Source organism: Plectropomus leopardus, chromosome 10 (genome assembly GCF_026936395.1).
Source record: "Plectropomus leopardus strain MGB_pleo_1.0 chromosome 10, ASM2693639v1, whole genome shotgun sequence".
Taxonomy (NCBI): Eukaryota; Metazoa; Chordata; class Actinopteri; order Perciformes; family Serranidae; genus Plectropomus; species Plectropomus leopardus.
In genome coordinates this window covers 31,509,214-31,526,191 of record NC_142185.1, presented here as the reverse complement: position 1 = coordinate 31,526,191, position 16,978 = coordinate 31,509,214, and the positions used below count along the sequence as shown (strand labels likewise).

The 16,978-nt window shown below is 39.3% G+C and overlaps 1 protein-coding gene across 1 annotated transcript in view; it reads right to left on the bottom strand.

Moving 5' to 3' along the window:
* The window catches only part of lats2 (large tumor suppressor kinase 2), a 41,025-nt gene that overhangs the window by 18,651 nt on the left and 5,396 nt on the right, over positions 1-16,978 (bottom strand). Inside the window, exon 2 of the mRNA XM_042494532.2 lies at positions 12,974-13,700. Within this exon, the coding sequence (XP_042350466.1) occupies positions 12,974-13,339 (366 nt within the window). The 5' untranslated portion in view covers positions 13,340-13,700. The remainder of the gene's footprint in view (positions 1-12,973; positions 13,701-16,978) is intronic.

Here is a 16,978-nt window from a genome sequence, read left to right as displayed (position 1 = left end):
TCATTCTCACAGACACATAAAAACCTTTAAAATGAGCCTTAAAGTCATTTAATGTGGACGGTATCTGCGATTAATCACACAAGAATGCACAAACAGACACGCGCTTTCTTGCAACACACATGAACTGAAAATAAGGATACTCTGCCTCGAAGGTGTCCACACACCCAATAAAAAACACATTCGGGAAAAACAAAAACAAAACATTGGCCCAGTGGGCGCTCAAGCACCTGCATCCTGGGGTCACATACCAGCGCCTTCCTGCGCCTGTCACAACACCGCACAAAAAATAACAGACATCAGAACGAGGCTACTGGAAACTGGAAGAATAATTCAGAGAAATGGGAATAATTCGTGGGGATGGAAAAGTTCATGACATGTTTTTATTTGTCTTTTGTTTGTTGTGAAATAGGCAATTAAATTGTTAAAAAAAAACAACTGAAACTTGACAAATTTTGTGGTTTTGCACGCGTGTTTTTTTTTTTTATTTGTAACTGTGATTTTATGTGAGTCTCATGCATGTAAATGCTTTTTTCACATTGTTTTTGTGTCAATTTTCTGTCACTGTGTGCCTGACAAAGTTTTTTTGAATCTTGAATCCTGGCCGACTGTGATATTTCATTTTAAGGCCAATATCTGCAGATATCGATGAGGTGCCGATAATATCGTGCATCCCTAATTTGCAGCCCGAGACCGAGGTTCCCTCAAGTTAAATGTCAGTTAAATCAATCACGGTAAATTGGTGAAATTTAATCTCAAAATAAATGAATAATCAAATGGGGGACCGTGACCTTATGCATACCAATTTAGAGGTCCTCGACATGAAAAAGGTTAAGAACCACTGATCCATCACTACGCACTATTTTAGATAACACAGTGTAACATTTAACATTCCTGAATTCACTCTTTCTTCATTTCAGACTCAAGAGACTCAAAACTTTTTTCTCGATATTGGGAGTAGATGGCACTTAATACTAACGGACTGTTCATCAGCTCACGTGTGGTGAAATTTAGTTGATTCAAAAACATATTTTACAGCCAGAATTACCTGAAAATCTACACAGGTTGTTCATATTTAGATCCAACAATGAGGATCATAGAAGAAAGTTTCATTTCTAAGATCAGTCGCTCACACACATTAAAGCAGACGCGTGTTTCAGTTAATGGAGTCAATCTGTGGGACTCTGGATAATGACTTCAAATGTAGCGCAAATATTATTCAATTTAAAAGAAGACATGAAGACAAAATAATGGGACATACAGTGATGTTAAGAGGACTGTAACTGATTGCATAGTAAATATAGTACAGTTGGCCATTTGTATCTGTATTTACAGCAGCGTCTGTTATTAGTAAGAAAGGGGCAGATATTATACGTTTTTCTTCTTCCCGCTCCTGTTTGTTCATGGAACGTGTAAAAAAATAAAAATAAAAGCGTATCATGGGTTTTTGTTATTGCTTTGGAAATTATACACTGAAATGAGCAAATAAACTAAACATGAATGAATGAATTTCACCTTAATTTTCAGTCTCAGTTGTGTCATATTGTGTTAATGAAATTCAAAGCGCTGACGATTAAATACTAAACACAGACGACCGGCAATAACACCGATAATGTGAAAAAGAGCATGAGATTTTAAAAGTAAACTATAACACACAGATAATGTGAAAAAGAGCATGAGATTTTAAAAGCAAACTGCATTAAAAAGATTCCTGTTTGGCGGCCAACTCTCACATCACCACCATCAATAACGCACCACCCAAATTATTAACGTTGAGATGATTTAGTTTGCATATTAAAAGTTTAAAGTTGATGCATAATCTCTGATCTCTGAGGTTGTGACTCTGGAAAGAAGAGGACGTTATATCGAAGGAGGGACTCGTCTGTTTTTGCAGAAATGGAAGAAAATTGAGTGTCTGGGACCTCAACATAATTTGGATTTGTTGGGTTAAAAACTCTTGACAAATGTCTGAACGGGGACACTGGAAATAAATTGGATTGATGAACGAAATAGTCATTATTGACCTCATCACATTGTGCCTCTCATTATGCAATGCCCTCTTTTTTCTCTCTTCTTTCTCTCTTTTGCTTCAGTCGACCAGTTATGTGATGTGCAGTGTTGCTGTTTGGACACATTCCTGAAAAAAAAATGAATGAAAAGCCGAATAAAAAAAAAAAATCTGTTAAATCCGTGCATGAAACTGATTGAATTCTCCTCATACTTCATGTAAAATGTTATTTTATTTAATTATTTGCCCTCTGGCTCCCTGCTCAATCAAACAGGGGGCTCATCTCAGCCTCGGACAGGTGGGTCACTGCAAGAGCCCGCAGCTATGTAGGTCACCTATGTGAAAAATGCTGGTTAACCACTCCGGCATTTTCTATTCATCAGCTGCCGTGTAATTTATGCTTTAGACACAGCGGCAAAAATGTGAAGGAGGAAACATGCAGAGCATTCCTCTCGCATTTACGTCCTTTTATTAAACAATGCCAATCATTCCTTTGGCTCTCTCTGGTGTTCGTTTACAGCAGGAGATCTGAAAAGCTTTTCTGCTCCAGATTCAAATGAGAAATCACTTCAACGCGACTTTACTTCATTTGCGGCAAGACAGAACCAATTGTGGTTCTGGTTTACACCCGAAAATGTTGGGATTTATATAAAGAGAATATAAAAAGGGACACAAAAGGCCAGACTGACAGTTTCATGGATTAAATCATAGAGTTTCTGTTAGTGGCACCACAATATTATAAAAAATAGGTCATCGGAGTGAAACGGCACAGACAGTAAGAGACATGCATCGTGCACACAGACGAGCCGTCAATATTCTGTCTCAGCACGTACTCTGATATTTTACTTTAAAAAATCCTGCATTTGAAATCTTAAGTAAAAGTACGTACATATAAGTATCAAAATATAACTTGTAAAATATTTGTTTTTTTATTTTTTTTATTAATCATCTGAATTTGCAAAGTAGCTTGTGCTCCAAACTAAATGTACTGGAGGAAAAAGTAAAATATTTTCTGCAGCAATGCATTGGAGTTGAAGTACAAAGCAGCATAAAAGGGAAAAACTCAAGTCAAGGGAAAAAAAACTAAAAAATTATACTAAAGTAAAGTACCGGAGTAAATGTACTTAGTTACATTGCATCATTGTTATCATAAAAACTATTAACAACTACATTTTTTTTACGTCAAAATTAACGTGCAATGTGTAAACCACTTTTTCAATAACTAAGAGGTGCACTTCGAATGTGAATAAGGTGCTGAAGTGCATAGAAATGATAAAATAACAATATATTATTAAAAAATAAAGAAATCCGGGGGAAGGTCGGGGCTGAGCCCCAAACCCTGGAACCACGTCAAGTAATTTTTTTAAGGCCTTGGGAGGGACTGGTTTGTTAGTTTTTTTATTTTGACTGAAGGGAGAGAAATTCAACTTTAAAAGGTTGTATTTTGTATGTATTAAAAATCCCCTTAAAAAAACCCAAAACCTGCAGGTTCGAAGGGGTTGGTTTTTTGTTTTTTTTTTAAAGCTAAAATTACACAATTTATCATAGCCAGGAACTGTAAAACCAAAAATTAGGGTCAGATTTTTACATTTCCAAGTGCCCATGGGCATATCATGTGCGTTGATTACAAACCTCGGAATAGAATAGTGATATTTTATCATCAATCGCTGTATTTATTCTGCGTCTCATTTAAAATGTTGCTGAACTCCACCATTTGCACCAGTTTCTAAACAAAAACTGATCATCAGAGAGAATTTTTTTATAAAATCTAATAATCAACATCATGCCATGTGTAGGCATTGTTGCAATTTGTCGGTTTTGTGTAGCACAACTGGTAGCTGCCATGCACCCATATTTACTGAAGTGCATTTGACGTGATTTTACTTAAGAAATTAGCTCGTTTCGGTGACGACTCTCACTCCCTACATGTCGTTTGCTTGTTGCAATGTCCCCGAGTCCAGCGTTTAGTGTGAATATAAAAGCGATACGCTTATTTGTGTTGGAGAAAGGGTCATGCAAGGGAAGTACTTTTAGCTCTGAAAGGGTGAAGATAAAAAGATAAATAAATAAATAAATAAATAAAAAGTAAGTCAGCAGAGGGTTTCTCTCCTTTGATAAATAACAAACAGTCCCTAATAGCTTTCACTGAAACTCTAAAGTCTCATCAGTGATGGAAACACTGTCCTGTGCAGTGATTGTATACATTAAGTCAATCTCACCACACCTGCAAATCAAAATTCCTCTGGTGGGGGGACGAGACGGAGAACAACTTCCTGTCTTTTACACAATAGTAAACACGTAAACAAACAGAGTGTGAGATAAACACATCTGTCGTTCCCTCTCAGACGGAGCGACCCACACCTAGATGAGGAAATCCCCTCGAATGGCATATGACCTCACTGCAAAGACATTTCAGACCTCGGCCCGGCCGCTCTCACAGAGCCGGCATTCAGCCCCGACGCTCAGCGCCCCCGCTGGCTGCACGCAGCAACCGCAGCCACAAAATACAGCCTTTTACACATGATGTTTCATCATTTCGACAGTCACTCATAGAGCCATGGAAGAGGGACACAGCAAACCCAAATCATAACAATAACCTGAGCATGCTTCACATGTAAAACCTGCGTGTTTGCATATTTACACAAATAAACTGTCATTAAAATTTGTCATTTTTGAGATGATTCCTGAAGTAACTTCACTGTGATAAATGTCAAATCTTCAGTATATCATAGTTGTAGTTTTACAGCATAAATACATAAAGGTGCTCTGCAACTATTATAACATATGCATTTTTATTTATGGCCTATTACGATGGTCTCTCTGCTGCTCTTCCCAAAAAGACCGTTAAACCACAGCAGCACATTCAGGCTGCTGCAGCTGCCAGATTTATAACAAGAACCAGGAGAACTGAGCTCATTGTTCCCACTCTTAAATCTCAACAATGGCTTCAGGATCATTTTTGGAAGATTTTAAAGTGCTGCTGATACATTATAAATCACTCAGCAGCCGAGCAGCCAGAGACGAAACTGGAAAGAATGCATCCAGCAGCTTCCTGGTGATCTCCAATAAATAAAAAATAAAAAATGAAATCCACAACAACATTTACTTAATGGAAAAAATAGTCTGCTCACTTAACTTACAAATGGATATATTCACCAAAATATGTTCAAAATGGGTCTCCATCATGAATTTAGAGATTTTAGAGATCAGACTCAAACAAACAACTCCCAAACCAGCTCCACAGAAGACAGATTGTTCCCCTTTTTACTGTACAATGAAAACAATGTATGTTTATTGATCTAACTGCATTATTATCGTTTCTTTATAAAAAAAAAAAATAGATTATCTGTGCTGATTTACGAAGGTGCGCCACACATCCCTGTTCCTGGTGTGTATATATATATATATATATATATATATATATATATATATATATGTGTGTATATATATATATATATATATATATATATATATATATATATATATATATATATATATATATATATATAATCATTTATTTTATATATTTATTTTATTTTTTTACTTACTCATTTATTTTCTTTAATATGTGAATGTATATATATTTATATATTTATTTATTTTTTTAAAAATATTTTCCTGTTTAAAAAGAAAAAAAACAAAAAGAGGACTACAGATATAATACTGGTTAAAAACCATTTTAGTCGTACCAAAGAGTGTACTATTATAACTTCATGTAATAAACCACAAAACTGGCGATGTCATAAATGTATACTAATTTTTAAATCCTCTCCTCTTTTCTTTTGCCTTTAATTTTCCTTGGTGCACATCCTTCCTTTAAAACACAAAATATTACTGAACTGTGACTGACTGCACTGAAACTACTTACACTCACTGACTATGTTTACAAGCATAAAATATTCAGTTTTCGGCCTTATTCTGAAAAAGACAATATTCCTACTAAGCTGTTTACATGACAAATGAAAATCAGTTCTCCACTAATACTCCTGTTTATCTGCAGCCGTGCGTAATCCAATTAACATGCAACATGTCGTTAAAACGCTGCCTTCATGTAAAGGGACATTACTACAACCTCCACTGTCTCCTTGTTTACTGTTGTGTAAAACTTCCGACTCCGCCCTCTAGTGCCACCTATTGGCTGTTTCTATGCCAACGTAAAGGACACATGGACGTTTACGTTTGAAACTTCGTACATTGAGTATGCACAAATTAGCCTTCATACATCAGTCCTGCAGTAAAGTCTACCCTCAGAGGAGGCTACAGTGATCATATTGTATTACAGCTGTTCCAGAAGTGCTGATTCAACTGCAGGATCATTATGGATGCTGTAGTTTGTGGTGCTGTTTAACTTATTAGAGTTTTTGTTATTTTGTTCACCTCCTTTATGTCAAAAAAGGAAGGCTTAATAACAGAAACACCTCTCTAATGTCAACCATCGACAGAAGAAATACAACAGAAATGCAACAACAGCTGAGGAGAGAGGTTTTATCCTCGTGCTGCCATTTTGTGTCTCCTCTGCCTGCAGTTTCTCAAACACACTGAGCAGCTTCATTCACTGCGAGGAAACTGAATCAAAACAGTTTAAAGAGTAGAACCACGCAGCGACCGTGGGCACAGTCAGCTCTCAAAGCCAGGAAATGCCAAGGCCGCACACTTTCTATGCCTTCTGTAATGTGTTTGTGTGTGTATGTGTGTGTGTGTGTGTGTGTGTGTGTGTGTGTGTGTGTGTGTGTGTGCACGCATGTCCATCACAGTGCGTCTGTATAGGTGGAAATGCATGACTGCGTGCAGCGTGCACTCGCCTGCTGCTCTCGACCCCTCCCATTGCATCCGCATGTTCATACACACACATATAACTGTGTCCCTGAGCCAAAGACTGACTGACCATACACACACACACACACACACACACACACACACACACACACATACACACACACAGGAAACAAAGTATAAACAGTGGTGTATGTGTGTGTGTGTGTGCTGCATTCCTGTGTAGCCAGTAGAGAGTGCTGGCTGCCAGAGTCGCCCAGTAATGTCACATTATGTCGTTCTCTTGCTCCGTCTTTCTACCTCCTTTTCTTTCCTCCGTGCACTATTTATGTAAAAAAGGAAGCTTTGAAGGGACAGTTCACCCCAAAATCAAAAAAATACACATTTTTCCTCTTAGGTGTGGTGCTCTTTCTAATTCATTCATTCAATGAATCTAGTGAGCGCTACAGCAGCTCACAAGACTTTATTGTCCCAGTGGGAAATTTGCCTCGGACTTCAGTGTCTGCAGTAGAAAAACAAGAAAAACAAAAAAACAAACAAATAAAATCTATTATTGTTATTATTACTACTATAATTTTTATTATTATAATTTCATTTTGATAATTGTCCTATCAAATAAAGGCAAAAGTAAAAAAAAAGAATCTTAAAAAATGAATAAATAAAAATTAATTTTTCTGTGTCCTTAATTTTTACTTAAGCTGCCTTCTTTAATGTGGAATAATTTATGTGCAACAGAAAAAAAAGTTTTAACTTATGTAGGCCTATTACAGAATAGTAGACAAATATTTGTATTAAGTATATATTAAGTATAAAATGTCTGATTTATACGTTAAACAGCGCTATGACAGATTTTTATATCAAAATTCACACTAAGACTCTGCTTTTTACTGTCCGTCGCTTCCTCTCTTGAATAATGTGTGTGTGTGTGTGCGTGTGTGCGTGCATGTGTGTGTGTGTGTGTGTGTGTGCGTGCGTGCGTGTGTTGGGTGGAGGCGGGCCCGGTGACCCCGGCTGTCATGGCGACAGATGTTCCTCGCTCACATTCCTCGGCCCAGGAAGCAGGAATTCAAGCTATTTGCATTCTGGATGGTCTTTCTCCTCCCTCTCTCTCCCTCTCTGTCGAAAATATCCAGGCCACATTTGTACCCTTGTCATAATGGTTGCGGCTCCGCAAGCCACCGAGTTATCCCAAACGCATAATCACCGGCCTACAAACTCTTCACACAAACTGCTCTGACAGACTGACATAACAGGCACAAACACACACATTGTTTTTTTGGTGCATGATGGTGACAGTCTCGCTCTTTAAAAAATATTATTTGCCTCTTTGACCCAGTTCTGAAAAGCACTCCAGCATGGCGGGAAATCAAAGCCACATGGACGTTCAGATGGATGGACGTCCATGCATCATTCCCACACAGAGAGCCATAAAACATGCAGCGTCTTCCTCCCCTGCTCTTCGTCATCCACGGCGCTAACATGCAAGAATCTCACAATGTATGGGAAAGCTTAAAGCGCCTAAAGTGATTTCGCTGAGCCGAGCAGAGCCACGTCCTCTACCCCAACATACAAACCATTGACGCTAACACATACACTGCTTCCAAGTCACATCCTGTTGGCCTCGTCGTTACATAAACGCCGCAGTGTTTGCTCGCTCACACGTCCAAGGCTTTAATACGCTTAGCATGCGTCGGATTCCTGCCCGGCCGCAGTTTGTCCTGTACGTACAGTAGGAGGCCTGTGAGGACGGCTGAGGAGTTCAGGGAGGAAAAAACGCACCCCTCCTTCCCTTTTCTTTCCTGTCATCTCGATGCGTGGCATGCCGCCCCCCCCCGCCCTCAAAAACATTTCCTCCTTTAAAAAAAGTGATTATGTAACGAGCCACATTGCTCTGTAATTTGCAGCTGGAGAAGACGGGGAGACAAAGAGGAGGAGGAAGACGAGGCCAGCTGATAAGAGCCGGGCTGAACAAACAGGGCTGCGGAGGATAACTTAGGTGAGGGGTGTTCAAGGACACAGGAGCTGATCCGCCGCAGCCGTGACGGCTCTGGAAGAGGCTTGAAAAAGAAAAAGAAACACCTCGGTGGCCTAAAACCGGAGTCTGACGACTGTCAGAGGAGCTGAAAGACGTCCAGAGCGGAGCTACTGATGTAGCATGAAAAAATCAAGTGTGTGTACAGCTGATGAGGCAGAAGTCAAGAGGCATTTAACCCTTTAACAGGCATTATAACTGCACCGTTGGCATTTTTTGTGATCAAATTGCTTTACTACAAGCTTGAAAAAAGCAAATCTCATTTTATACAGATGATTTTATACAATGCATTACAATATTTTGATTTTGTTGGAATTCTTTTAAATGTTATTTTTATTATATTTTATTATATTGAACTGACTATCATACATTTTAAACAGATTTTGTTACTGGATTCATTGTTATTTATATCTATTTTTGTTTGTTTATGTGTTTATTTTATGAAGTTACTCTTATTTTTGGATTTCTATTATATAATATAAAATATTTGCCATATATTTTATACAGTTTCTTTTTACTAGAGTAATTCTAATTTGTATCTATTTATTTTGTTTATTTTTTCCGTTTATTAAAAGTTATTTTTTTTCTCAGATTTATATTATTACATTGACTTTTGCACTATGTTCAATGCACTATACTGGAAAAATGTTTTTTTTCTTAGTAAATTGATGAATTTTGTTAACATATTTTACGGTCTATCATGCATATTTTTTTTTGCAAAAAAAAGGGTTAAAGACAATGTGTAGATTGTATTTAACCTGCTGAATTTGCTCCACCTCTTCCTTCCTTCTTCCAAAAACAAGAACCAATTTTAACAAGAAGAAGAAGTAAATTGCAATTTTACTCTATTTAAAAAAAAAAATACTCAAAACATTTCAAGATGCATTGCTTTTTTCAAAGTTTTTTTAAGGAAATAATCCCTAAAAGCCTGCAAAATCCTGGAGCGACTGAACACCAAACTTCCCCCAGACTTTTTTTTTTTTTACTTCTGGTACCACCAACACAAAGACTATATCACTTGGGCTAAATGTATTTATCTATTGTACTGTTAAATTATTTAAAGATTTAATGAAATTAATCCTTTAATCTGAACAGATTTGTTTTGATTTCTCTAATGCACGTTGTTTACATCGTATTTTTGTTGAAGCTGTTCTTTGCTCTCACACTGTGAAATTTTTTTGGCTCCGCTGAGCTTTGAATGAAAACTTTACTCGGAGCTAAAATAATTATTGGATTATTGATTACTCGCAACACTGAATCAAATTAGTTATGATGACTCAACACTGATCATAATGTGAATTCCTGGTAATAATGGAACAAAGTGATGTCTACAGAGACACAGAGGGACAAAGACCACAGACAGACGAGGAGGACAGGCGACATGTTGGGCGGCGACTCGACTGCGGCGGGAGGAACTGTTCCACCCTGCTGCCATTGAATGCTCACTTCCTGTTTGTATTGACTCTGCTCTGGTCCATTCACAATGGTGGAAGCGACGGAGGTCAACCGGCCGGCATCGAAGCCGAGGAAACGGCTGGCGATTTGAGTTTTTTCAGTTTCTTCTATTGTCTCTGACATGTTTAAAATGATCCAAACCTGACGTATTTATTTCTATTTTCTTTGATTTCTGCTTTTCCTAAAATAAAAGATACTGTAGAAAAAGGACAGAAACAGGTGGTTCAATACTGACAGTGTGACACACCACACATACACACCACGTCACCAACAGCCCTTCAAACGCTTGTTCTTGTATAAAAGTGAACTTTAGTAACTTTAGGGTCCGTTAAGGCTGATTTCATTTGAAGGACAGAAGAAAACCGCCGCTCCTGAACAGCTGATCTCCAGGAAACACTAAACTTTAAACAACTTTCAGCTCTCTGACCCTCTAACCAACGTGAAACTGAGGAACGAGACGCAGAGCAACGGCCCGCTACCAGCGCACAGCCTCGTAACTCCAGTGAAGCGCGGAGGATTTCTTGGTTCGCGCCGTGCACGGGCTTGAGCCGAGCATTCTTCACATGCCGAGCTCCATCACAGGGCCCGTCCTCGAGCCCTTTAACCGCCGCTGTGCCAAATCTAAACTGGATCAGCTGCTTTTTTTTATGATGCAAGCCACATTCTCTTCATTTAAAAGATATTTAAAAAACACGCTTTTCAGCAAAACAACAAATCAACCCAAACAAAAGATACTGAGAAAGCCCGAGAGGCCATTTTTAAGTTTGTGTCTAAACTGTTTTGTCTCCCGTGTTTACAACTTATATAAAGTTGAAAAAGAGATTTGATGGATGATCTTGACTCATTACTTTAAAAAGTTTTGCCACAATAATAAAATTACTTTCTTCATCTGGGGAAACTGGTTAGAAAAAGGTGACCAAAACTACCAAATATTCCTTTTTCAAACAGTGGGTACTGTTTTACTCCAGTTTCCAGGTTGAACGGCGTGTTTCTTTAAAAAAAAATGCAACAGGCTTCAAGGTCGGTTTTCTCTTCCAATTCTAGTAGATCTTTACTTATTTTACAGAGAGTTCTTGTTCTTGGCAATGTAAATGTATATTTGCCATGTCAGTGAGGCTCGTTTGAGCTGAATGAATGAAATCCTGCCGTATTAAAGAGCAGCGCACTCGTGTAACACAACGCAAAACACAACCATGAACTGATGAAAAAGCAGAGGGAGACGGAAAATGGAACAATAAATGTGACAGTGCACGATTTCCTCGTTCATTTTTAGTTATTTATTATGAGTTCACAGCATTTAATAAGCTTTTAGATGAACTTCCTGGTCCTTATTTTACCTTTAAATAGTAAATTGGAGCAGGAAACTCACACCTATGCGGCTCTCCTTGCATCGTTTTGGGCATTGTTGGACTAAAAATTAGTTCAATTTCAGCCCATTTAATGAAGAAAGCTACAACATTATGAATTTCTGTCTCTTCACAGGATGAGTCCACTTATGTTAAGTGTAAAATCTGGGATATGCATCAAATCAGTTTCACCAACTAACTTTTAAATTTTAAACTGTAAATATGGGAGACTATATATTCAAATTAAAATGTTTGATGTTGGTCTGTGCTTCAGCTCCAGGGAAAGTGAAGTGACCCCTGACTGACGGCATCCACATGACGCCGTTACTCAGCGATTCCTGAGGCTGAGGGTCGAGCGTGAAGGAGGCCCTCGCTCTCCCTCCTCACTCCTCTTCTCCAGAGACGTCTGATGGCGCTCTCGCATTCCTCAAGCGGGACAGAGGGAGTAAACTCCAAACGGCCCGGTTGGGAAATCCACCTGATATTTCAACATTTCAACGCTCAGGCCGGCGTTACGTAACCGCAGCGCTGCACACTTGGCAGCAAAGACTTGTATTGTATTGCGTCTACGGCACTCTGGACTGCTTTCATTAAAAATTCCTGACTGAAGGAGGCAGAGCGGCTCAGTACGTCTGAGCGAGGTGACTTTAGAGAGGACACTTTCTAAGACAACATTCTCATATTCTCATCCTCCGTGTCTCTGCTGCTTGTCACATATTCATCCTGTACGGGTGTAAATATTTAGTTGCATGTTTCTCGCCTCAAATGTTTACAGACACACATTTTATTTTCGCCGTTGTTTCACACAAACCAGCACGCATTCTGTCGTTCCCCATTCGGAGCGTTTTTTGGTGCGGTGCGGCTCAATGCATTCTGGTAATTGTAGGTTTTCTACCTCTTGAGAATTTGCACCGTTTTGTCTGTTTTCTCTGGTCGTGTAGAACGTATTTTAAAAGCATTTGCATCTTTTTTTCTACTGCAGAGACAGTCACGACAAACCCAAAAACATATCAGTCACTTCTTTTAATTCACTTTAAACCCGTTTTTATAGACTTTGTTTATGTGTTGTCTTTTAATTGATCTTTTTATTCCACCTTGATTGTGCTAATATTATTATTATCATTACGTGTTTACTGTTGTTATTTTGTTATAGCATGTTTCTAACATCTTTTTGCTCCTAAAATCTTTTTTGAATTCCACCTTAATGCTTCTCTGGACTTTATTTGGCATCTTTTTTGTTTGGGCCTCTATAGTTATATTGCATATACGGTTCCTAATATTAATATTATTATCATTATTATTATTGTTTTTATTATACACACTCATTCATGCAAACACACACTCGTCCTCTCTCTGGCTCACCTGGTCGCAGCCGGCGTTGACGAGCTCCTGCAGCATCTGCCGGTTGACCTCCCCGGCTCCTGCAGGGTGTCCTGACCCTGAAGACGGGCCCGACTCATTGGCAAAAGGCATGAGGGACTTGCGGATTTCCCGCAAGGCATTCTGGTAGTTGTTGAACTTCTGCGGGGGTCGGAGCTGCTGTTGGCGGCTGGCCGTGTCTTTCCCGCTCTTGCAGTCGGCCGCTCTGCCGCCCTCTGAGCGGGAGCTGCCCCCGTGCAGGGCCTGGCTCACCAGCTTGGCCGGCTGCTTCAGACCCTCCTTGATCTCCTGGAGCCGCTGGCGCGTGTTGCCCACATACGGGGCCGCGGGGAAAGTCTTGGGCCTCATGGCCTCGGTGCCCAGGGCAGGCACCTACTCTAAAAGCGAAACACACACACAAGCTGGCACTCGCTCCCCTGCACCCTCCAAAAAGATCCCGCTCAAGCTGGCTGACCTAAATAGTGCAGAGTCTGCCGCAGCACAGATTGGAGGCACAGATTTGGGAGTCCTCCTGCGTGTCCCTGATGTTGTTGTGTCTCTGTGTGTGAGTCTGATTCCTGCAGATGCTGGTGGGCTGGATGACGGCAAGGTGTGGTACTACAGGCAGTCCATGGTGTGGCTTTCAAGGCTCAGGTTCCAGCTTATTCCAGGAAATGCAGCCGGTCACGAGGGCGCCGCGGAGCCAAACCATGATGCTGCCAATCTTCGCCTGTGAAGGACGAGATGCAGTTAGAGCACGGTGCACTGCGGTCATGCAGGGTGTTTGTGTTTTTCTTATTTACTAAAATTAAAACAAGCGCTGGGATGTTTACATGTTAAGCACAGGAGGAGTGGTGCTTGTGATTAAAACGACACGATGGGTAAAGGTGAACCAAAAATCAGAAAGGACGCATCATTAATGTCGATGGCATCAGTGCATAGACTCCTTCGGCAGTACAGACGAGAACGCCCAAAACTTCACATCATTTTACACTGAGGGTGAAAACAAAGCACTCACAACCACGCTGAAGCGCTGCTGCGTTCTGCAAATCAAACAAACTTTTTACCAATCCGATAACCGACATACAGAGATGCTTAACTTGTTTTGCTTGGGGGCCAAAAATGATCGAATTTAAGGACATTTCTAGAATTTAGGAAGTTTCGAGGGCGTTTCTAGGAATTCAGGACATTTCTGAGATTTTAGAAGGTTTCTACAACTTTGGGACATTTCTAGGATATGTAAAATAAGTGTAACTGTAAAATAACTATAACTATAATAAATATAATTTTCCCCTAGCTTTTTTAAAAAAAAAAAAATCCAAATCTAATAATTCCTCGCAATTTGCAGAACAATTTTTATCAAGTTGCACATAGAAAAAAAAAAAATCATTAATTTGCTCAGATTTCAAAGGTCTGAATACTTGTGAAAGTGTCTGAACGCAGCACGAGAAAGTGATGGATGTCAGTGCAGGTTACAAAGGGTTAAAAGTATTTTCAGAGTTGTGTGTATGGTAGGCATTAGTTTTCTGCAAAAAAAAAAAAATCATAACAAAATGAAAATGTGACAAAAATCCCTCGGGACCAGCGTGAGACGCGTAAAACCTGGAATTCTGGGAGTCTGAGTCAGTGGCGCCTGAGTCTGTACGACCTGATGCAGAACTCAGGAATGCTGGAGGTCATGAAACACCACCTGCCCCCCTCCGCACCCCATCAACGCACAGCAGCGGTTTCACAAGTCCGCCCCTGTCACTGCATACTTCTGCGGCGTGGTCATCGGTAAACACCCTCGCAGAGCGCAGAGGTCCGACGTGGGGTCAAAACAAGCGAGCGGCCCTCCCTGCGTCAGTCCGCCTCTCTGCCGGTGATGCTCCGCCGAGATCAGACATTTAACACCGTTGGACAGTCTTGTCTCGGGGGACATGCTCCGCATTCTGCCACAGCAGCGTTACTCCACCAGGGGCGGCCGGGATGACGTGTGGAGTAAATGCACATGTTCCTGTCAGGAGCCTCACGTGAGGACTCGCAGGCCAACGTGAAACGCTCACATCTCTGGTGACACAATGAGGTGTGAGATGTCTGGAAGCTTTCTGCTGCAATTCCACGTTTAAAACCTGAGCATGATTTCTTTCATGGGAGGAAGCAACGAGCAACGACCCAAAAATAGCAAGAAAAAAAAAACAACTGTAAGAAAAAAAAGAGAAAAAAAAGGAAAAAAAGTGCAAAAAAAAAAAAAAAAAAAAAATCAGCAAAATCATTTAAAAATTTTAAAAATGATTTTGTATACTGCAGCGGCCGTGGGTTCGATTCCAAACTCGGCCCTTCCCTGCATGTCATTCCCCTCTCTCCTTCTCATTTCACACTACATCTATACGACTAAATAAAGGCATAAAAAGCCCCAAAAATAATCTTAATTTTTTTTCTTGAAAAATGTCCCTGGCTTTTTAAAAAAAATAATGTTTTAAATCTGCTAATTTCTTGCAGATTGTAGGACATTTACTGATAAGATACTCATTGCCTTTTTTCTTGTGTTTTTGAAAGAAATAAAACCAATTCACAGATTTAAATACTTATGAAAGGCGTCTAAATGCAGCATAAGAAAAGTGATGTTGTTCCAGGTTTCAAAGATTTAAATAAACCGGACGAGAGGAGCAATGATATCAAGCACAAACTTTACAAGCAACAGTAACTGTGGCTCAGGTTATATTTGGATATAATTGTAAATTCAAAGCTCGTGAACAAAGACAAAGATTGAGTTTCTTGCATGAATTTACTTTTAACTGGATGAAAAGTCTATGAAAAAGAACATAAACCATCCTGGGGACAATTAAGCTCCCCGATGACACAGTTACCTCAGAGGTAACGGGAGCAGGATGAAAACAAGAATCTGCAGCGATGCAGGCGGCTCCGTGCGGCTAAAGTTAGACACCGCGGGGCTTTGAGCTAAATGCTCCGAATGGTTACATGCTGATGTTTGGCAGCTTTAACATCGCCCGTGTTCACCGTCATGTTCAGACTCGTTATCATCAAACATTTACTTACAAGCACTGAACACGAGCTGGGAATGAAGAGTTAGTTTTGACAGTTATTTCTTTATTAAACTGGTCACACAGTAATTATTTTACATGTGCTTAATATTCCCTAAACAAGTTCTGAATTTGGAAAAACTGCTTTTTGTTTTGTTTTTTGCTGGATCTACCTAAACGTCTTACAACGTACATCCAAACCCAACACAACAGTTACTGTGGACCAGTTTAAAACTGTGATCAACGATTACTGCACTTCTGAACGTAACTGTTTTTAACGCTGTTTGGCCTGTTGATGTTTGTTCTTTCTTTGTTTTCGCTGCTCTCGCCGTCACTGAAAATGACTCGTCGAGATTTAAATAAAGGCTGAATGACTGAATTTTAGTCTTTTGGATTTGGAGGTTTCGGAAGTTAACTGATCAACAAAGTTATTAAAATTCATCCAGAGACATCAACGTCTGTCCCAAATTTTATGGCAGTCCATTTAATAGTTGTGGAGACATTTCAAAATGAATCAAAAATGTCAATATTCTGGCAGAATTATTATTTTTTTGTATTATTTTTTAAAAAACAACCATAATGTGAACTTTAGGTTTTTCCTTTAAAGTAGCCTGAAAAAAAAAAACATGCTATAGCAAAATAGCCCAAAATCTCAAAATTAACCTGTGCATGAAAAAAAAGGTTTTCACCAGCAAAAATCAAGAGCTTTTGCGAATGTACAGTATCACAAAACAAGAGTCGAGAGTATCAATATTTTCTTATACCATTAAAAATTCGTGTACAATGTTGGGCTATACATGACCTTTTAAAGGCCCAAATTATTAATTTAAACTTATTCTATATGAAAAAATACATATGTATAGAGATTATGTTCTATTCGCATTTCTAAAATAATGAGCTTGAATGTAAGTGACAAAAATAAACCTGGAAAAAGAAAAGATTTTATTTTTGCATTAAGTTTTCACCATCTATTGGCTGATTTTTG